This window comes from Lampris incognitus, chromosome 20 (genome assembly GCF_029633865.1).
Source record: "Lampris incognitus isolate fLamInc1 chromosome 20, fLamInc1.hap2, whole genome shotgun sequence".
NCBI lineage: Eukaryota > Metazoa > Chordata > Actinopteri > Lampriformes > Lampridae > Lampris > Lampris incognitus.
Window position 1 is genome coordinate 15,712,901 of NC_079230.1, and position 23,293 is coordinate 15,736,193.

At 44.6% G+C, this 23,293-nt stretch overlaps 1 protein-coding gene across 1 annotated transcript; it reads right to left on the minus strand.

The window, feature by feature from the left end:
• Window positions 1–6,810: 6,810 nt before the first annotated feature.
• Window positions 6,811–22,971, minus strand: LOC130130910 (uncharacterized). The gene is made up of 11 exons (XM_056300769.1): window positions 22,846–22,971; window positions 21,573–21,760; window positions 17,062–17,202; window positions 16,038–16,176; window positions 15,577–15,754; window positions 13,918–14,059; window positions 9,719–9,865; window positions 8,576–8,628; window positions 8,409–8,462; window positions 7,631–7,713; window positions 6,811–7,037 (listed from the first exon to the last, which is right to left on the minus strand). The coding sequence occupies exons 1-11, from the start codon at window positions 22,969–22,971 to the stop codon at window positions 6,969–6,971; spliced, it is 1,320 nt and encodes a 439-aa protein (XP_056156744.1). The 3' UTR covers window positions 6,811–6,968.
• Between the last annotated feature and the right edge of the window lie 322 nt (window positions 22,972–23,293).

Consider the following 23,293-nt stretch of genomic DNA (forward strand, 5'->3'; position numbering starts at 1 on the left):
AGTGTATTAGAAAGACAATGTAGATGTTATTACGGGTAAAGAAACACAATTGTCCAAAATGTTGTCTTTCAGTCATCTCAGGCGGCGGAGCTCATTGATGCTGTAAATCAGTGACAATGTAAAGGCTGATGAGTACATTTACTCCAATAGTAACAGAGTTTTTTAAGTTGATTGAGGCAGTAGGCTCACTAAAGCAACTGCCTCATGAACACCTTAGTCGTACCTCAGTCCATTTAAGATCCAACTGAAACATAACCTAAGAGAGAGAGATTCCTGTTCAGTCTTTATTTTAGACATGAACAGTGATGCAAAAAGCTGGTTTCATTCCATTCTCAGAGGTCTTAAAGGAGGTTGACCTAAATGAGTTCATTTATACAGACAACATTTCAGCTAGAGATGGCCGCAAAATCCAGCATTTTTGAAACGACGACTCCATATGAATATAAAAACATATCTGGATTCAAGGAACTTTATTGCCACACAACCAGGTTGGTGGTATTTGCTTACGGTAACATACCCAACTTCCCAACATAAATGTGCAATAAATAGATACTTAGGATCCACATAACAACAATAGCGTAGTCGTTAAGGGGTACCAGGGGTCCGGTTAGGAGGGGATGGAGTTGAGAGTTCTTATTGCAGTGAGGGAAAAACCGTCTCTGAAACGGGTGTTATTTGAACTGATTGACCTGCAGCGTCTTCCTGATGCCATGAGTTTAAAGAGGTAGTTGGGCCGGGCGGGAGGGGTCATCAATGATTTTACCAGCCTGGTTGGCTCTGCGGGTGCTCAAGAGGGAGTCCAGGGGTGCAAGGTCACATCCTATGATTTTGGAGGCCTTCTCCACTATCCGTTGGAGCCTGGGTTTGTTGATTCTGTCTGAGGTTCTGTACCAGACTGTAAAGGAGGATGTGAGGATGCTTTGGATGACGGCGGTGTAAAATCAGACCAGCAGCTGTTTATTGACCCTCTACTTCCCGAGTTGCCTCAGGAAGTACAGTCATTGTTGTGCCTTTTTGATGATGGAGTTGGTGTTGATGTTCCATTTTAAGTTATTGCTGGTATGAGTGCCGAGGAAAGGGAGTCTGTCATGGTTATGGGTTGGTCAGCGATATGTATGGGTTCTTCAGCAGTCTTGTTTTTGTTCTGAAGTCAGTGCTTATTTCCATGGTTTTGGAGGTGTTGAGCAGGAGGTCGTTGTTGTTATTGCACCATCTTACTGCCCTGGATCTCATGATCTCTCAAGTTAGCTACATCTAATGACTTAATTTACTCAGGAAAGGATATTATCTATGAGATACACCAATGTCAGCCTGCACTATTAGTGGCAAATATGGTTACTCTGATCTTTGTAATCAGAATATTACCTGAATCTGATTATTCTCTAATAACCAGGGTACGGCATGAAAGTAACGCTAAATGCCTCCAGTTTTGGTGGAATTCCCCTTAACTGTTGATGTGATGCCTCTCCATCCACATGTATGCGGCATTCCAGATATATTTGCCAAGCTTTAGTTGATTACTGTTTTATTAATGGGTTAGGTTAGAGGCCTATTCCTTTGTCTGAACAAAAACAAGAAATTGGAGCCTCAAAGAAACAAAATTAAGGTATATATTTTTTTTCACTGATATCAGTCAGTCTTGCAATTCCAGCTGCAGACTTTATAAAGTATCTAAACTTTTTTAACATCACATTGTTCATGAACACAACTTTTCAAGTAATAGTCAATGCAAAATACTTTTTACATAAATGCTCTACCAATCTTGTGCATTATAATATACATAAAAGACATATGTGGAGAAAAAAATCCAAATATGAGCTTTAAAGAAATGCCTTTAGGGTCAGCAAATGGTAAACTGAAGATTTATACAAGGATTCTTTTTTTTTCCTTCCTGTATTTATATTGAAATGTGAAGGATTGCAGTTCTGATTGTTCAAGTGACAATATTGTGGTATACATATTCATTTGCACCACTTCACACACATTTACACTGCCATCACTCAAACAGTAGGTGAGTTGCTTAAGTGTAACATGGGAGATATACAGGCAGCACATTGATAGGCTACCATCAAGTTTTCCTTAAGTTTAATTTTCTACAGGGAGAGGTGAGATTCAGTATTTTTGTGGTCAATGGGGGGATGCTAACCTCTTCAAATTACCGCAAACACACACACACACACGCACACACACACAGAGCAGTGTTCTACTATTATCTCAGTGAAGGGACAATTCTTAACTTATTTATTTCTAACTACCTGTGTGGCATTAACTCCACCACTGGCTGTGTATTTTTATGTGAAGGGTTGAAGTTGTCTCTCTACACTAAGCTGGGTTCAGATTTGCTGTGTCCTCGTTCACGGTTAATGACGTCCTTTGACTATGTAATATCTGCAGTTGTGGACACACCCCGTACTCCCAAGTCCGGAGACAGCCACGAATAGGGGCTGTCTGGGCTACCCGTAGTGATTTCACCGACTTTATATTTCCATAACTGGAGAGACCCACAACCTTGAGCCCCATAACTGAAATGTCCACATAACCTCAAGTGTCCTTGAGCAAGACACTTGAACCCTTCCCTGCTCATTCACTGTAAAATGCTCAGGACAAGAGCATTAGCTAAATGCCTCAAATGTTACTGTGAAACGCTCAAAGGGTGTTTTCAAGGTGATTTTAATCAGTCTAAGATCAGGTAAGATTGCAGCAAAACTGATTCCTCTTCAGTTGCTATAAAGGCAACTTCACCCTTTCATTTTTGGTTACCTACATGTATATAGATATTCTATAGATGTGTCAAACCTGGGCTACAAGGGTGGTGAATAAGTTTCAAATTTATAAGGTAAAATCATGGGGGGGGCTTCATATATACTATATACTTGAAAAAACACCCATTTAAAGGTCTTTACTATGACCTGTAAAATGTTGTGTTGCAAGAAAAAGACACATGACTACTAGGTTTAGTTCACTTTATTTCAACTGTAGCTTAAATTGCTATCAGCCAGCTATTAATTGTCAGTGCAATTTTATTTGTGTAAAATATCTGTACAGGAGGTATTCATGTACATCTTGATGATGAGAGATGTGAACGGCTTTGAGGCCAAAGGTTCTCGTGAGTTCATTCAGCCGAACCTCAGCTCGTATCCAAATCCGTCAAATGATCATTCAGGTGCAGAAGAACCGAGTCAGTGATCAGATGTCAGCAAAAAATGAGTTCACGTTCACAGAATCATTTTACCAGCTTTTGATGAGATACCTGTTAAAATACATTTTGATCATGACACTTAATAAACATGTACTGTCTCTTTAAGGCTCAGCACTACTGGGCCCCAACTAGTGTGAAAAGGACCCCCCCCCCCCCCAATGTGGCTGGTAATAAAGCATAGAGAAATTCAATTGGCTGGGTTTCTACACATACAGAATTGGCTTTGTGATTGCCCAGGTTTGGTTTGTTTTAGCTGTACATAGAGATGTATGTATTTTGTATTAACATGTACAATTCTCATGAAGGGAGAGTTATTGAAAAGTTACTGAAGCTCTTAAACATATTTTCTTTCTTTGAAATACTGGGCAGAAAACAGTCACAGTTTGAAATGTGTTCTTCCTGCATGTTTTGTTAAAAACATTGCTAGGTGCACTGGGTATAATCTTAATTTTCCCCTTATTGAATTTTGCTTTCATGGAAGGATAGAGGGATTACTTTAAATTTTACAACAGCGGGTGGGCCAGGTGTAAAGAGTAATATTTCCGTGTCTGTTTTTCAGAATATATCTTTCAACCAAGGCACATAAGGGAGAATTTACAACCACTTTCCATTTAAGAAGTCACGATCGCTCAACATACTCCTTTCATCCCATCTCAAATCACTCAGGTTGATTATTGTAACGTAGTGCATCTCACATTTTGACAAATATCTAAGAACATTTCAAACTGTGAATGTTTGGTTTTTGGTTTGTTTTGTTTTTTTGTCCAGTTGTGTGCTAACTATCAGGGTACTGGCTTGCCGGTTTGATTCTGTTGAAAAATTTGTCGTTTTGTTTGTTTTTTGTATCAGTGTTAATTATCAGGGCGCGCTCGTTTTGTTCCACCGTGGATCGACGGAATTGCCTCTTCACCACTATTTTCCTTGGTTTAATATCCGCTCACTCGTTGGGGGGGAAAAGATGAGCGTACCCCATTGATGTTTTTTTCTTGACAGCGAGAAGGAATGTGTGTACAAACAAATAGGGCATGAAATTAACACAGTCCACCAGCTAAATGCTTGTAAATGACACCTGTGACTGGTCAGCCGATCAATTCTCCCAGCCACTATATTGAGGAGTTCACTTGGGATGTTTTCTACTGTGAAAACTACAGCACGCATACAAACCATTAGGAGCACCTCCCTCATATTGGAGTGTAATTCATTTACTCAATCCATGGCTGCGTTGTGTCATGTTGACCCAAATCAGGAATCAAATTTAATTTTTTACATTTAAAAACCTTAAATACGATTTGATAAAACAGTCAGGATCATATTTTTATTCTTAAATGAATAATATTGTTCTTTATACCTTCATATCCATAATTGTTCTCAGTTGTCTCAATAACTGTGAGGGTGTGGTCTGGTCATAATTAATATTCATGAGCTGACCTTTGAGTGACAAGTACAAACGGGTGCATTTATGGTGGGCGGTTTTGTAGTTTGATGAGGTAATCTGATAGGCTGTATGTCTGATGACGGGTGTTGGGGGGGATGGTCGGTTGAGAGAAGCTTTTAAAGGGAGAATAGAAAAACTGACTTCTACCTGAATTAATATATATTTTCTGTCGAAAGAGAATACAAAAGGCGTGGAGATTAAAGTAAAAAGGGATGTTTAAAAAATCCGGCCTGACTTTGAAACGTTTTAAAAGCATACTTTTGTGTGGTATAGTGATACCAGACAATCTGAGATATCCGCCTGGAGGACTTATAAATGATAGAACTTTGCTACAACGGCGACGAGAACGGCCGCTAACAAACCTAGCCCCCTTTTTTTGGAAGTCTAGGACACGCCTTACCGGAAATGATGCCTCCCCTCATCCTCCTCCGTAGTGAAACAAACTGGCGATATAGCGAATGCCTTTGTAACACGGAGAGAGATTTTTAAAACATTGAAAATGTATATCCAGAGCAACGTTAGATTATTTGATTGTGCTTGTTTTTAACCGATGAATATGTTTCCCCACAAACGCGACAGACTTCAGCAAACTTTGAAGGCGTTTTCTTCGGTGACAGCGGCTGTGCCGTCCTATAATGCACGTGTTGCTGGTACGACAGTGTTCACAAGCACACGACTCCTGCACGTCACGGCCCAATATAAAGGGCCGCCATAAAGACTTCGGATTGGTTTTGCAATGCAGGCTTGTTTCCACCCGGTTTTAGCAACGAAAGCTGGGAGATTGTCCTCCGTCTCTAGTTGAGAGAAGCGTTTAGAGACTGTCTTGTGAGTCCAACTTTTGTGAGATGGACTGCGAAAAGAATTGGCTTAGAGGTGCAGGTTTGACTTCTTTTTTTTTTGCTCACTGACGTCAGACTACCTTGACGTCTGCATTACTACCTCACCATCCAGGGTGGGAACGACAGTGTGGCCGGGATGGAAATTTCAAATTGAATTCGGTCCATGTTCCATTTGTCTCAAGACTTAAGTTACCGGAACCTTTGCCATAGGACTCTCCTGCGTGCCTGCAATGGATTTAACAGGTCAAATCAATAAACGATCATACGTTTCACCTGTATTATTGCTCATTACCTACCTGCTCATTGTATTTTGTGGACTCAGGGGAGGTGACTTTAATGTTGTATGCGGGATTGCTACACTCAAATTGGACAGTACTTTTTTTTCTTCTTACAGCAGTCTGACTGACTGGCTGGCTTTACAGACCAGCTTAATTTCATGCCCTGCAAATAAACCAAGAAACGGCTTCATATGTCGCTCCGTGATAAACAAGTTTACAACTGACTGATGTTTATTTATCGTTACTATCTTGAAACCGTGACCTGTGTATTAGTCCTATCAAAATGCTGCTCTGGCTTACAACTGGAAGTAAAACATGATGTCTTATATGAACTTTATGTGATCTGTTTCATTTGTCTTTTTGTTCGTCAACTTTATCTTAACCTTTCCCTGTCCACTGCTGGGAGATGCTCACACAACCGGCACATTAATAATAATAATAATAATAATAACTATTTATATAGCGCTTTTCAAAACAAAGTTACAAAGTGCTTTACAAGACAGAAAAAAATGTACTGCTGCACGCTGTTTGCATGTTTGGAAACTTATATTAGGATCAGCTAAATGATGAAAATGTAATGTGACCTCCCTGCTGTTATTTTGTAGTTACAACGAAATGATTCTTTGGCGTGGTTGATGAATTAGGGGGTAAAATTCAATTACATTTAACAGTCAGATTTAAGTAGGTAGCATTTATAGCTCCTCATTAATTAGCCTCATGATTATCCTCATGGAAATTGTAAACACAATTATAAGCCATTACATGATTCAAGATCGGTTGTAAGTTATATATTGATTACTGGACTGTAAAGTCAATAGCTTGTGATACAAAGCATATTCATTAGGTGTCAAACTACATTATGGTGCCCACTAAATGAGTTGGCAGAGGGACACATTGTTTGAAATACAGAAACTTAATTTGAAATTTATACTGTGCCATTTGTGTAAAAAATTTATATGGCAACGGAAAATTTGAAATGAGACCTTCTTGGGCATGAAAACTGTCTCCTCAATTTATTCATAAACATAAACGATGCAACAACACAACCACAACGGCTTGACCAAAAGGGAAATAAAGGACAGTTAGTGCTATAGTTATTGTTTAAAGTTGATAAGAAACTATTATTAGACCACCACCAAAAACCAGAGTGGCATTAAAATCAAGAGGTAATGTAAGAATTTGCCCAACAAGGGGCGCTACATGGCCACACTGCTCTTCTACGAGATGCTTTTCAGTCGAAGAGCGATGTCTGCGGGTAGTCCTTGTCCAACCAGTTGTTCTTTAATCTGGAAATGAATAAGGAAAAAAAGTTACTTAACAAGAGAAAATAGAGAAGGACGACTGACCTGTCTGATAGTTATGATGAAATGATTCGAAGGCATCAAGATGGCATTTGATAACACCACGCAAACCTTCACACTGGGATTGATGCCTGCCAGAATGTTCTATCCTTTTTCCTTTTGACTGTATTGATGAACATGAACACCCAAAGATGGGAAGATGTTTCACAATCACTCAAGCAACTAGTATGATGTTTGCTGTTACTGGTGGCTTGCTGGCCTTCTCTTAGGCCTTCCCTAAAATTCAGTGACTTTCCTGTTTTGATAAAAATGCAAACTGCATTAAGACCAAACCTATCATGTTTAGCTACTTCTTAGACTTCTCCCTTGACATGAGTTGACACCTTGTACAGTCCCTGAAGAAAACTGTGATTCCTACTGCACGCCAAGGAGCCAGGTAACTTCCTGACAAACTCTTCTCGACAGGACCAGACCCATTTGTGTATGGGCAGAAAATTTCAGGTGTTTGACCATCAAGTAGTGCGTGTGATGATTGCATGGCACCTCATTGTGTGTGAATTTAAAAAAGGGAGACAGACCTGTTGCAAAACGACGTTCCCGATGTCATCGTCAGTCAGCGGAGTTGTGGAAGACAGCCTCACCCTCAGGCCAACGACGTAACCTGGAGGCAAAGTGACTCAGTAATTACAGTGCAGTTAGGCTTATACAAGCATAGGAGTCATTCCCTGTGACACAGCTGCAAAAATAAATCCAATATCACTTGTCGTTCTACCTTACACAATAGCACTGGTGACACGAATAACTTTTTCCTGAGGTCGCAATGTACTCAAAGCGAGATTGAAGTGGTGTTCCTATATAGTTACTACGGATTGAGATTTCAAAGCTCACGAATAACAGCTGCAGCAGTAGCACCACGGTGCTGATTTGGAGGACTTATTTTAAGAATCTAGTTTGTTGGCAAAAGTTGATCTATCTTTGCTTTTAATAAACATAAGATGAAAATCTACTCACAAAGAGCTAAGGTACTATCTTAGCTACGTCTTTAGAGAAATAGTGGCACTGAGAACTAAGACAGAGGTACCTGCACTTGCTCTTCAAGATGTTATCCAGTTTGGAGGGGGGGGGGGATCAATTCAATTCAATAGGTAGGCCTATTTATTGGTCAACTTGAGCAAACCCTCTAATTATAACGTACAAATAAATACAATTTTGTAAGTACAGGGTTTTTCAAATACTGCTAACCTACCATACCTGATGTGCCTTTGCACTGTCTTGTTTAGGCCAGTTTGTGCTGCTCTTGTTTCTAATCTAAAACATTTAAAGTAGGCACACCGGGGCCCTCATCTGCTGGCTTACTTGTTGCGTTTCCCGGTGGGACGGTTGTGCTCGGCTCGGCCGTGGTCGCGGGTCCTGCAAACGGCGACGCAGAAAGATTATGAGCAGTCAACCCGAGGTCTTGCCAAAACAGGAAAGCAGCATTTGTATTCGAAACTTGGAAAACGTGACTGGCTTTGGCTACGCACCGATTCCCACGGTCACAATCACACAACGCAGCTCCGAGTGGTATTTGCGTGAGCTGAAAAGATATACAAACAGGTTTTATTACAAAATATTAATGTCTTTTTTCTCACACAATTAAAGTGACACATGGTTCATCTCTAAGAAAATGACTGACAGCGTATAGATAGGTTGTAATCAAAGACAAGGTGTGCGTTAAAGCGCACGATGCGGGGGCAAAGTTAGCTGCTAAGCTAAAGCGTTGAGAGCTCACTGGTGTAACCGGTTATTTTCTTGCCCGGTGCGGATTCGATACGGGGCGTACTGCACCACAAGGCCACATCACTAACCGCTCGACTAAAGGGTCAGATCCGCTAGCTAGAGGCTAACGGGTCTTATTAGTAGTTTACAGAACGTTCCATAACTTTGCAGCCAGCGTATGAATTTAAAACTTTGGTTGACCTTGACTCGAAGTACGTGTACGTAAGACAGCTTTTAATGTGCACCCTCCAGCCAATCAGAAACGAGCATTAATCTGTGACCAAGGTGTGGAGATTGTTATTCTCTAAACGTGCGATGTGTAAATTCTGCATCCAGGTAAGATTTTAGCCATTTTTAAATGCCCTCAGCGGACACCTTTTGATGTGTTAGCTGCGTTGTTTGCTGAGGAGCGCCATACAACGACAAAAGCAACTCAGCCTGATTCTTGTGTTTTTAAAGACAGGAGTTTGGAGAGTCCGCCGTTATTGACATTAGATCGTTTGTTTAATGAAAGCCGACACGTTGCACTTTTAATGGACAGTCAACAGAAAGACAGGCCTGCACATGTGCCCTGGGATTTATCCTATAAAAGAAACTCACTTTGCAAAGGCCCCATCTACTGACCTTGTCACTGGTGATCAGAAGTCTGTTGAAAATACACACTAATACAGTAAAACATTTAATGAAAATTTGCTAAATAGGCCTAAAACTGACAAATCTGTATTAACGCGATTAAGGCACGAGCATTTGCATACTTAGAAGCCCACATGCCTCATAACTCTGCACCGTGCATCATTATTTTCTGTGGTAATCCAAAAGGGTATTTCTTATAGTACTTTAAAGTCTTGCCACAAAAAGTGGATTGCCAAATTAACTTTTAACAGTCGCAGGCCATGTTAAACACTGACTTGTTGAGTGCCTGAACGACGAAGCAGATGGGCTGGTTTTCCCCATTTTCAGACTCCGTAGGGGTCCAACTCAGGATGAACTGTTCCGGGACCGACGTGTTCGATTTAATGACGTTGTGGGGTCCACTAAACAGCAGATCTGAAACCCTGAAACACAATGGTGGGGGTGTGCATTTTTGTAAATGATTGTGGCAAACAGGCTGACACATGAAAGTAATCACAGGTATTTTATAGCCAAAAGAGTATCGTCAGAAATATGTGTGTGTGTGTGTGTGTGTGTGTGTGTGTGTGTGTGTGTGTGTGTGTGTGTGTGTGTGTGTGTGTGTGTGTGTGTGTGTGTGTGTGTGTGTGTAGGATTCAGTCTGCAAACTGAAGACTGTCCCAAAAACACAAAAAGGTAAAAGTTGCAATCATACAGGTCACAACTCGGAGGACTTCGGCGCAAAGACTTTTAGAATTCACCCAAAAACAAAAAAACCCCACTTAAATTTAGTCCAAGAAGAGCTTGACCATATGAACTGAAATAGGACTAGGACTCTGAGACTAGCAGCAGCCCACACCTGGCGTGCACTATTTTTTAAGTCATGTTATTTGTCTTGCATGAACAAATCATGTTACCTGAGTATCTGTTGTATTTGGCAACTAAACGCAGTTCTGATTCTAAAGAAACAGAGCTGCAATAACAACAAGAATGCCACCAAGTAAGTGTAAGGTTATTTATATATATATATTTTTGCTATAACGATGAGGAAGAATATATCTTTAAAACAGAAAGTCAAATATTTCGGTTTTAATTTAACCATTTTTGATGACGTTATAGTCCATTTGTTTTTTTTTTCTTTACCTTTTTTGCGATGTTGATGATGAGCTGGACCCCTCAGCTCATTGAGGGACCACTGCCCACCTTCACTGCACATTTCGTGGCTTTGCTGTTGCCGTTTTTCCGTATAATTGTCGACAAAGAAGCAAATAAATACACAGCACCAAAAACACGTCTCAGGGAACGGAAGTTAGGCTGTACATACTTATCCACTATGTACAACTGAACTGTATGATTAGCCTAGATAACCTTTACCTTTCAACAGATAAGATTGGACAACTTTTTGGCATGATAAATTGAGGGGGGGGGGTTGAAAATTTTCTCCAAATGAATGGTTTGAGTCTGATCCTGTTGAATAACAGGAAAGCCACTGTCTTGAGAAGAAGCAACACGACGTTTTGTTCTGGTCTGCAAATGATAAACAGTGTACAGTGCCTGTCAAGACTGAGTTAGGTGAGTTAAAAAATGGTGAAAATGGTAACTTAGGGGGCATCTGGGTAGCATAGCGGTCTATTCTGTTGCCTGCCAACATGGGGATCGCCGGTTCGAATCCCCGTGTTTACCTCCGGCTTGGTCAGGCATCCCTACAGACACAAATTGGCCGTGTCTGCGGGTGGGAAGCTGGATGTGGGTATGTGTCCTGGTCGCTGCACTAGCGCCTCCTCTAGTTGGTTGGGGCACCTGTTTAGGGGGGCAGTGGGAATAGCGTGATCCTCCCACGCGCTACATCCCCCCTGGTGAAACTCCTCACTGTCAGGTGAAAAAAGGCGGCTGGCGACTCCACATGTATCGGAGGAGGCATGTGGTAGTCTGCAGCCCTCCCCGGATTGGCAGAGGGGGTGGAGCAGTGGCTCAGAAGAGTGGGGTAATTGGCCAAGTACAATTGGGAGAAAAAGGGGGAACCCCCCCCCCAAAAAAGGGAGAATTTTGTCTGTTTTGGTTTGTGTTTTGTTTTGTTTTGTTTTTTTGTTTTGCTTTTAGCATCAGGTCCAAATAGGACACTAGTGTTTACAAATAAGCTCTTACCACATGAGGAAAATCACCTGATTTTCACAGTTAATGTGGTTTTGCCTCCGGCAGTTCAGACGTCACGCTAACAAGAACTGTCATCTTCCCCAAACTCGATTTTTCACTTTCAATTGAAATGAGAGGATTGTGACAGGACTGGTTGCGTTCCAGTTTTTGGAAAAACCGCCCCACAACCAAAAGGTCCCAGGCATCAGACATTGACAATGAACCCTGGAGGAGGTGTTTCCTTTCCAAGAGGCCTTGAAAGTGAACATCTTAAAAACACATACGTCACGTGTCACTCTGGAAACGAGCATCAGCTGAAACACCAAAATCAAACAATTTGATCAATTAAGGTGTGGGAATACCGGATAAAGCTTCGAATCCTCTCAGTATAAATGAGCTAACAGGCAATAATTAATATCATCCATCGTGTGGTTGAAGACCGTCTAGTTGGTAGCATGTAGTAGACCTTTTGCACCGTACGTGTACATTGCATTGCATTTAAAACCAGTGTTGTTTGGAACCACCCGTTAAGGTGAATATCCGCTCTGTACATAGTATACTCATATGAACACAATTTCTTACCAAAGCAGTACTAAACCTGACTGTAGAGTCCTGCTGTTGAAGGATCTTACCGATCTGAGGATGCTAATTCTATGCTTTTTGTTCAGAAAGATACCTATCATTTTCTAATTTCCCCCCTTTTTCTCCCCAATTGTATCCGGCCAATTACCCCACTCTTCCGAGTCATCCTGGTCGCTGCTCCACCCCCTCTGCCGATCCGGAGAGGGCTGCAGACTACCACATGCCTCCTCTGATACATGTGGAGTCGCCAACCGCTTCTTTTCACCTGACAGTGAGGAGTTTCGCCAGGGGGACGTAGCACGTGGGAGGATCACGCTATTCCCCCCAGTTCCCCCTCCCCCGAACAGGCGCCCTGACCGACCAGAGGAGGCGCTAGTGCAGCGACCAGGACACATACCCACATCTGACTTCCCACCCGCAGACACGGCCAATTGTGCCTGTAGGGACGCCTGACCAAGCTGGAGGCAACACGGGGATTCGAACCGGCGATCCCCGTGTTGGCAGGCAATGGAATAGACCGCTACACTACCCGGACACCCAGTCTAATTTTTCTCCTATTTGCCAGTTTAGATATTTAGATCATAGATCTCATAGTTATTGGATCATTTGTGGTCAGACTTACTGGGCAGGTGATACAACTTGAACTTAAAGCCACAACCCTGAAGGTTTACATGCAAAGGAAAACGATTCTGTGAAAAAATATCGCTGAGATATTTGACTAAATCCTCATCTTTCTCCCATCTTTTTTTCCCCTTGACTTGACCTAGCTTGAAACTCCAAATTTAAATGTAAATATCTTGGACCTTTGCATGACTTATTCCTCCTCTTAACCCGCAACTGAGACGCACAACGCTGTCGACCAGGGCATCTCCAGCCTATGTTGCTTTTTAAAACACATACATGACATTGTCTTTTCCATGGACTGTCTGACGACCATGGATCATCTCTCTCTCTCTCTCTCTCTCTCTCTCTCTCTCTCTCTCTCTCTCTCTCTCTCTCTCTCTCTCTCTCTCTCTCTCTCTCTCTCTCTCAACTGCCTGATGACCTCAGAGCCTGTTTGTGCTGCGTCCTGTTTTCCCTTGGTCACAGGCTCACCCCCCTGGAGATTTATGCACTGTTCTCATTCAAAACTGCTTTGATGCTCTTTGTTTTAGCTATGACACCTTCGGCATCTCTCTCATCACTTCTCTTGTCTTCTTTCTCTCTCTGTGCAGATGCTGCGTGGACGTCTGCCTCGCCTCTTGTGAAGTCTAGTCTCTCTGCAGGGCCTCGCTGTGTAGAGCTGGGTTTGTCCCTCCGGCTCTTGACTACAATTGTGGGGTTCCTGATGTTGTCTTGGATGGTCACAGATACACTAAAATTGCCTTGCACTCTCTCTACAATTTTATTACCCTGCACATTTACATTTCTCAAATTTTATGCATTAACTGTTGCTCTGTGTGTAACTACGATGTTTCATGATAATAAGTTATTTTTGTGTATTTTGTGCATTTGACACCTGTTGCATGTTTGTCCGTCCTGGAAGAGGGACCCCTCCTCGGTTGCTCTTACTGAGGTTTCTCCCATGTTGTTTTCTCTGATAATGTTTTTCTTGTGAACTTTTTCCTCATTTTGGGTCTAGGGTCCAGTGATAGAGGGTTTCGTATGTCATGTACTGTTGTATATTGTCGTATATTGTACTGATATTGTACCAAAAAGCTCTTCGGGACTACCTTGTGATTTTGGGATATACAAATAAACTTGAGTTTTTATTTGCTGGTTTTGATTGATTTGTTTCACTCACGTGGAATGAGTTGCCTCTGTGCTGACGTTGATTAGCAGGGTGTGGCCAACAGGGACGTACAGCTGGGCTCTGTGGGCAGGCGTTGGGGGTAGGAACCGGGGCAGATACTGTCCCTCGCTACAGGAAGGCACCGAAGGATCCACTGGAACAGCAAAGTGAGGTAGTTTGTTGTTTGCTAGTCAACCAATGCAAAATATATCCTCCGTGGTCTTTACGCATGCTCAGTAACCCAGGTAAGAAAATCAAAGAAGGTTGGATCAGTTCATCTGGATACAATGTTTATTTGACAGACGTTACATCACTCATCTAAGTGACCTCTCCTCTCTGATCTTCTGTCTTATCTTCGATGAGGTATTCAAGATGAATACATTGTTCACAACAAATCATGTCAGAAGTGGGATTCGAACCCACCCCTTCATCTGGAGACCAGAAGTCTCACATCTGTGAAAGGAGATAAAACCTTGAGTTTGGCACCTTCGACCGCTCGGCCATCCTGTCTGAAGAGGTCATCTAGATGAGTGATGAAACGTATCTGTCAATAAACGTTGTATCCGTCCGGGTGGCGTGGCGGTCCATTCCGTTGCCTGCCAGCACCGGGATCGGCGGTTCGAAATCTTCAGTTTACCTCCGGCTTGGTCGGGCATCCCTACAGACACAATTGGCTGTGTCTGCAGGTGGGAAGCCGGATGTGGCTATGTATCCTGGTCGTTGCACCAGCGCCTCCTCTGGTCGGTCGGGGTGCCTGTTCAAGGAGGAGAGGGAACTGGGGGGAATAGTGTGATCCTCCCACGCACTATGTCCCCCTGGCGAAACTCCTCACTGTCAGGTGAAAAGAAGCAGCTGGCGACTCCACGTGTATTGGAGGAGGCATGTGCTAGTCTGCAGCCCTCCCCGGATCAGCAGAGGGGGTGAAGCAGCGACCAGACCGCTCGGAAGAGTGGGGTAATTAGCCGGATACAATTGGGGAGAAACGAGGGTACCCCCACCAAATAAATGAATAAATAAAACGAACGTATCCAGATGGACTGATTCAACCTTCTTTGACATATCTCCCATCCCTTTCCGTTTACCCTCATGATGATAAATCAAATCGACTAATAACTGAAATAGGTCAGCCACTGAGTTATTAATTGTGTGATGAGTTACTAATGAATGACACAGATGGGGCGCCCGAGTAGCACAGCGGTCTATTCCGTTGCCTACCAACACGGTGATCGCCGGTTCGAATCCCCGTGTTACCTCCGGCTTGGTCGGGCGTCCCTACAGGCACAATTGGCCGTGCCTACGGGTGGGAAACTGGATGTGGGTATATGTCCTGGTCGCTGCACTAGCGCCTCCTCTGGTCGGTCGGGGTGCCTGTTCAGGGAGGAGGCGGAACTGGGGGGGTAGCGTGATCCTCCTGGTGAGCTCCTCACTGTCAGGTGAAAAGGAGCAGCTGGTGACTCCACATGAGGAGGCACGTGGTAGTCTACAGCCATCCCCGGATCAGCAGAGGGGGTAGGGTGGAGCAGTGACCGGGATGGCTCGGAAAATACGGTAATTGGCCAATTGCAATTAGAGAAAAAAATGGGAGGGGGTAATGACACAGATGTAGTGAGAATGTTTGGGCAATAAATACACCTCTCCCCTACCTTTTGAGAAACCAGTTAGCTATCTTACCCCTGACAACAAACTGGACCGGGAGCTTGCTGAGCGGGTCACTTGTTGTCTTGTTTGTCTGGGAGCCACTGGTATGGGTGAGAGTGACAGATTGGTTGGGAAAGTCTTCCATCACAAGCTGCACCGCGTACGGGCCTTCCCCACTGCTGTTGGTGGGGCGGAACGACAGCGTACAGGACTGAGAAAAGAGGGAGAAGAGTCGACTGTTATTTGTCAGTGTTCGCTTAAAGTATTGGGGATGCAGTCTGGAAAAACTAATAATTGTGTAATATGAAGAACTCACAGCTGTGACACAAAAAGGTTTATATGTAATCTGTGTCTGCACATTTGCACATAATCAGAAATGACTGACCTTTGGGTTTCAAAGGGTTATGGGAAGCTCCATACTCTCCAGATTCTCTCATTGTCTTTGTCTGTTTTATATTGTTAGTACTGTGTAAGGACGGAGCTTCGATACTCACTGGATCAAGGTTCAGAACAGAGGGCGGTGTACAAGGGTTACACTCCCCCGCTGTTGTGCTCCCATTTCTGCATTTAACCTGATCCCCATCGGGGTCAAATGTCAACAGGCTGAAATTTCTGGCACAGTTTGAAGGAACTCTGAAACAGAAAGACAGATGGAAAGGAGGGATGAGGCAGAAACAACAGAAAGAGAGCGAGAGAGAGAGAGAGAGAGAGAGAGAGAGAGAGAGAGAGAGAGAGAGAGATGCCACTTATTGAGACAGCAATGGCATGTGGAGTGGTGCTGTTTTGGGTGACGTCTTGATGCGTGATCAATGATTCAGGTAAAGAAATCACAGAAAGTGGATTCAGTTCATCTGGACAAAATGTTTATTGAGAGAAATGTTTCATCGCTTATCTAAGTGACCTCTTCAGTCTCAACTGACTGCAGGTATCTCCATCCTTATACGGTGGCATAACGACCAAAACCGGTTTCATATACAAATGACCATGACTATTAACTGGACTTACAGTGGCCATGTTACACTTACAATCTCATGTAGCAGACGCTTTTATCCAAAGCGACGTACACCTGAGAGTTAACACAACACAAGCAAGGGTCTAGTCAGGAGGTGACAACACAAGTAAGTGTCAAAAAACTAGGTTCAAGTCCGATAGGACACAGGCGTCAACAGGCAGTGCACAAAGGCAATGCATAGGGTGCATAGAAGCATTTTTTTTAATGTGTGTACTATTCACACAGATGTACTCTTACCCAATTTGATTACCCAATTTCCACTCGGGGATGAATAAAGTATTCTGATTGATTCTGATTCTTACCCCCCACCCCCACCCAGTTTAGGGATGGCCATTCCCTCTTCACATCCTCTTTCAAGGATGAGGATGTTGATAGGGAGGAACGCTGGTTTGAACGGGGAGTCAAAGAGGCCATCTATGCGAGGCAGGAATGACCACCCCTTAAGCCTTAAGAGGACCTAAGAGAAAATGATTCGGATAGATATGCCAACTTATATGGAAGCTCACCGTATGGCAGGCAGGATGGTAGTCTGTGGAGACCTGTTGGCTCTTCCCGTGTCAGACCTGTTCCTCAGATCCACCAGAGTCAGGGCTCTCCAGGCAACAATGCCATTTTGAATTGAACTTATCCAGTTACCCCCGCTTAGCCTTTGGTAGAAGGGGATGACAGATAGGCTTGTTATTTTGTCATACAGAAACATGTGCATATGTTCAGGATCAAGTGCCTTCATAGATTTTGGGTGATATAAATAAAGGTGACTTGACTTGACAATAGACAACAGACCACCAAAACAGCTTTATGGCACCCGGACAAATAATTTCCAGCTGTATGGAACTCAGCTGGATGGATGCCGAAGCTTAAGCATGCCGGAATGTGAATCTATGTTATGAATTTAGGGACCACAACTGTGTGCAAGCACCTGCTTTCATAATAATTCATAGGCCCAGTGAGCTCAGGTGTTTCCTCATTTTTGTGCATTGGTAAATCCTTCTTCTGTGGGACAGAATGGGTGCACAAGCACACTGCGGTGGCCTTTACATAGAGCAGGCCCTCCATTTTTGTTATTGTTGTTGTAATTTTCCCCCCTTTCCCTCCCCAATTGTACTTGGCCAGTTACTCCAATCTTCCGCTGCTCCACCCCCTCTGCCGATCTGGGGAGGACTGCGGACTACCACATGCCTCCTTCGATACATGTGGAGTCGCCAGCCGCTTCTTTTCACCTGCCAGTGAGGAGTTTCGCCGGGGGGACGTAGCGTGTGGGAGGATCACGCTATTCCCCCTAGTTACCCCTCCCCCCTAAACAGGCGCCCTGACCGACCAGAGGAGGCGCTAGTGCAGCGACCAGGACACATACCCACATCCAGCTTCCCACCCACAGACACGGCCAATTGTAGACTGCCAAGCTGGGTACAATTGGGGAGAAAAAAAATCAAAATAAATGAATAAATTCAGAGACTCCCTCCGTTAACTCAAGCTATGGTAGGGGTCATGAAGCATCGTTTACTGTTGGCACTATTGGTTCCCTGAAAACTATGGAAAACAGATTTTTGGAATGACACCTACAGAAAAAGAAGGTGGTCGACATCCTACGGAATTCAAAGTGCATGCTACATTAAAATCACACTACACTCTAAAATATGCTGGGTTGTTTTTGTTTTTACCCAGCCGCTGGGTTTTTGTTTTGCCCCCCCCCCCAGGTAATTTTAACCCAGCATCCTTGTCAGAATGAACCCATATTCTCTTTGGTTGAGAAAGCCAGCGTCTGGGTTAAATTAACGACCCATCTTGTTGGGTTCTTTTAACCCAACGTGTGTTCGGTCCAATAGTTAACCAGCACCTGGGTTGAAAACAACCCAGCATTTTTTAGAGTGTAGGTTAATTGAGTTTAAGATAATGAGCCGAATGTATCATTTAATTTGAGGAGCTGAAATGATGTGCTGTCATAAGTGCTGTAAAGAATTTGTAACCAGGTTATTGGAGTTATTATGGAGACCTGTCTGGCGCGTTATTCGTATATAGATCTGCACAATGCCCGCATACTGCATCATGCACATTGTTGACGTTTTGAGCACACTATTTGCGTTACGTACATATAGCACATTGGCATTTGTGTGTTGTTGCTGGTTTTTGCTTTATGTGTGTGGGTTTTGTGTGTTGTTGCTGGTATGGCACGTTGCAATAGAGGGGCAGCGTAGTTGTTTTTCGCCTGGAGCAGCAGAGGTGCGTGCACTGGATTAGTGGACTGTTCTCAGAATTTGTCTCACTCTTCCGGTGAACTGTGTGTGTGTGTGGGGGGGGGGGGACTGTCATTGCCCGATCCGTTCCGGAAACACATGCGTTAAACAAATCGGGACAGGAACATCCAGCTTTTGATGACGTAATACGCTAATTAACTTGTTTCACGTCAAATTCCCTTCGTTCTCAGCCTAGCCTGCCAGTTCTGCACAGCTAAAATATGGTAAGAAATACATTCTGTCTTTTTGTCAGGGTACTTCCAGATCAAAACGGGAGCAGCTTTTTATTTTTGTTTCTTTTTTTCTTCAGAGCAGTGGTCCGTCAAGAAAAAGGTTAGACTCAAAAGGAGTGTCCTGGCTCCTGTTAATACACACCCTTATGTTTTGCCCTCTTACAACTGTTACACTAACCAGTGAACCAAACAGCCAGTCAATATGGTTTTTATGGGTTTTGTTTTTTACATGTTTTTTTTAGGTTCGAAAGAGAAACAAAACCCATACCCGGAGTCTTTACATCCAATATGCCTGCTAACATAGTGTAACGTGCATGGATAAATACTAGACACGTTGGTCCTTGACTTTAGTGGACTGGTTAACGTTGTTGCTTGAGGAGCGGGAGACACGGGTTCGCATCCCGGCTGTGGCGGTTCCCGGGCTGCCCCCCTAATTTGCTACATTGGTGTCAGAAGTGGGATGGTGAGACCGTGAGATCATCGGAAGCGCGTGCGCCCAGAGGCGTGAGGGAGCTGATATGCTGAAGCGCGGGGACGCGCTTCCCGAAGGAGGGGGAGTAGTGTAACGTGCATGGATAAGTAGATACGTTGGCCCTTGACTAACGGGTCGACCCTTTAGTCGACTGGTTAACGTTGTTGCTTGCGGAGCGGGAGACACCGGTTCGCGTCCAGGCTGTGGCGACGGTCTCCCGGACTGCCCCCCGAATTCTCTACAACACAAACAGACAGCACCGTAGCAGAGTGAGGTTTAGTCCCTACATGTGACACTATGTTAATCCCTTCAGCACCAGCTGATCATGTCCATTATCCAAACTGCTTATCCTGCACTCAGGAATGCTGGAGCCTGTCACTGCGAGACACCCTGGACAGGCCGCCAGGCCATCACACACACACACACACACACACACACACACACACACACACACACACACACACACACACACACACACACACGTTGGACTACCCCGGGGCTCGAACCCAGGACCTTCTTGCTGTGAGGCGACTGTGCTAACCTCTGCGCCACCGTGCCGCCCTCGTGTATTATATGTCCAAATTGTACTTATTAACGCTGAGAAAGTAAATGTACGACCTGAAAAGCAGAAAAGTTTGGTCATCATGTGAACTGGTGGTAAATAAAACATTCAATTTAACATTTAACATTACAAATGGCATTTTGTAATGAGGAAACGTGACTAGTAGGCTTCATACTTAAGTGTTCTGCAAGCAGAGTACATCTAATAATTACCCCATGCTTGGCTGCATGTCTGTCATCAAATACTGCTGAGAGCTGCACTAAGAGGAACGAGCGAGGTTCAGTCCCCCTGTCATCTTCCAGAGTCCTGGGTGCGCCTGTCCCTCCCAAAGCCACATCTAGTCAACACATTGCTCATGTCCACGTCATCAGTCGGGGCTTTGTAGAGGTGCAGGAAAAGCAGGTTGTCAAGCCGTTTCGCCGTCGTGATGGATCGGATGCAGGTCTCCGAACGATGGACACACGAGAAACTCCGCTCAGCTGGGGCGCCGGACATCGGCAAAGTGAGGAGGAGATGCAGGCGCTGGTCTACCTGCTGCCGCCGCCGCCGGAACCTCAGCAACGGTGGTGGTTCTGGTGACTATTGCGATGTGTGTAGAGCTGAGCACAGAGTCGTGGGCTGAGGAGCAGCGTCCAGGTAGCGTCTATTCCGTTGCCTACCAACACGGGGATCGCCAGTTCGAATCTCCGTGTTACCTCCGGCTTGCTCGGGCGTCCCTACAGAAACAACTGGCCGTGTCTGCGAGCGGGAAGCCGGATGTGGGTATGTGTCCTGGTTGCGGCACTAGCGCCTCCTCTGGTCGGTCGGGGCGCCTGTTCAGGGGGAACTGGGGGGGATAGCGTGATTCTCCCACGCGCTACGTCCCCCTGGTGAAACTCCTCACTGGCAGGTGAAAAGAAGCGGCTGGCGACTCCACATGTATCGGAGGAGGCATGTGGTAGGTTGCAGCCCTCCCCGGATCTGCAGAGGGGGTGGAGCATCCAACAATGGCGGTCAGCCTACGCACCACCAGTCACTGACTGGCATAATCTGCTTGCTAGGGTGGCAGCATGAGAACGGGTATCCTTCTGTCTGCTGGGCAGGATAGAATGGGAAAAGATTTCTTCTCTACCTTAATGGTCCTTAAAGACAACCTCATGGCTTAGCTCCCCTCCATGCACACACACACACACACACACACACACACACACACACACACGGTCTTAACCACAACACAGCCTCTTTTCTGTTCTTTTTTCACTTATAATTTAATTGAATTCTTCTTCTCCACCAGTTAATGTCTTGATCGTCTGTTTTCAGTTGTACACATCTCCTTGTTTTATGTTTGTTTGTATTCTCACGTCTTGCAAAAATTCAGTAAAATGTCAATCACGAAAGAACCCCCCCCCCCCCCCCAATGAGACATGCAAGAGAAGAAACAACAGGAAACAGGTAGGCGAGTAACCTGTGTCTAAGACAGTAGCATTACTTGTTAAGCCTTTTTTTGGGTGGGGGGGGGGGGTGTTGGCACAGTCACCTGAGCTGAAACGGAGCGTTGTTTGGAAGCTGTTGAGTCATGACTCCTTCCCTCTGACACCACTCCCCGCTGTCCTCCTCATCCACCACTTGCAGGGTTGGCCTCAGGGTCCCACAGTTGCCACTCAAACACCCCCAAGAGGTGCTGTGCCGGCACTCCCGAAAATTTAATTTGTAGCGAAGCTTCACCTGAAAAATCATGTTGTCATATCATGCCGTTATCATATACACACCTTATCATATCGTGCCGTTGACTGGTTGTGTTGCCAACACTGTGTCACGGTAGGAATGCTTGATGAGTTGATGAGTGTTGTATTGATCATTCCTGTCATACGTGACCATACTTTAAATTGTTGTCCTTGACTGGTGCTGCCATATTAACCTCTCTTTCCGGTTTGTTGCTGTGGATCTGTATCGCTGCTCTGAATTCCCTTTGCTTTTCTTTTTCATGCCCCCTCCCCCCCTTTTTCTTTCTTTCTCCCCAATCACCCCGCTCTCTCCGAGCCGTCCCGGTCGCTGCTCCGCCCCCTCTGGCCGATCTGCAGACTACCACATGTCTCCCCCGATACATGTGGAGTCACCAGCCGCTTCTTTTCACCTGACAGTGAGGAGTTTCACCAGGGGGACGTAGCGTGTGGGAGGATCACGCTACGCCCCCTAACAATTGTACCAGAGGTGGCGCTAGTGCAGCGACCAGGACACATACCCACATCCGGCTTCCCATCCGCAGGCACGGCCAACTGTGTCCGCAGGGACGGCCAACCGTGTCCGCAGGGACCAAGCTGGAGGTAACACGGGGATTCGAACAGGCGATCCCCGTGTTGGTAGGCAACGGAATAGACCGCTGGGCTACCCGGACACCCTCTCGTGTTTAGTTAAACCGCTTTTTATAATGTGGTGTTAAGTCTCGTGTGTGTTCACGTCACAGTTCACCTTCTCAATCCAACAACCGAGTCTGATTCTGATCTAGTTCGCTCTCTTTCACCTCTAGTTTCCACACTTCTCTTGGTCCCTGCTTGAATTTAGTTAGTTTAGTTTAGTTTAGTTTAGTTTGGATCAGTTTATAGTTCATGTTAGTTTAGTTTAGTTTAATTTAATTTAAGTTGTTCAAATGATGAGTTGAAGTACTGAAACCAGCATGATAAAATACGGTGGTACAGAAATAAAAAAAAGCTAATTTGTGCAGGTGAGGCAAAAATGTAGGTAGAGAAACACGCGTACAGCAGACACCTTTATACAGAGTGACTAAGCCAAATATTCAGAGGGGCGCCTACCGTGACAGCCCCATTAAGCTGTGTGTCTTTGGGGTCGAAAGTCATGACTGTCCCATAGAAGTGGGTTGCTCGTGAAGCATGAAGCAGTAGCAGCAGAAGAGGAAGCACCAGTGGAGAGATGGACATCCTGAGTCAAGAGGACAAGGCCTTGATACAGACAGCGTCCTAATACCAGCACCAGCGTGTTGTGTGTCGCACACGGTCCTCCTCTCCGTCTTTATCTCTCTTATCCTCCCATGCAAAAGCAAGCACTTCCCTGGAATGAGGAACTTTTTGGAGAAATCAAGCAAGCCATAGGTGGGCAAACACAGTCAGTTTCACAGACAGGGGAGGGACCTATTTTTTCATACACAGACAGACAGCAGTGCTTGCTTTGATTCCACATTTCCCAAATACCAGCCAAAGAGACTTGCATCTTCAACAGACCTTCAGATGGTAATTTGTTACC

What these genes read in the sequence shown, in the direction of transcription:
- LOC130130910 (XM_056300769.1), bottom strand. Translation starts at nt 22,971, where the DNA reads ATGTCCATCTCTCCACTGGTGCTTCCTCTTCTGCTGCTACTGCTTCAT. An exon ending in GGTCCAGTTTGTTGTCAGGG is followed by an intron (nt 14,060 to 15,576) that starts GTAAGATAGCTA and finishes TTGCTGTTCCAG; the next exon opens with TGGATCCTTCGGTGCCTTCC. An exon ending in ACAGAGGCAACTCATTCCAC is followed by an intron (nt 9,866 to 13,917) that starts GTGAGTGAAACA and finishes ATTGTGTTTCAG; the next exon opens with GGTTTCAGATCTGCTGTTTA.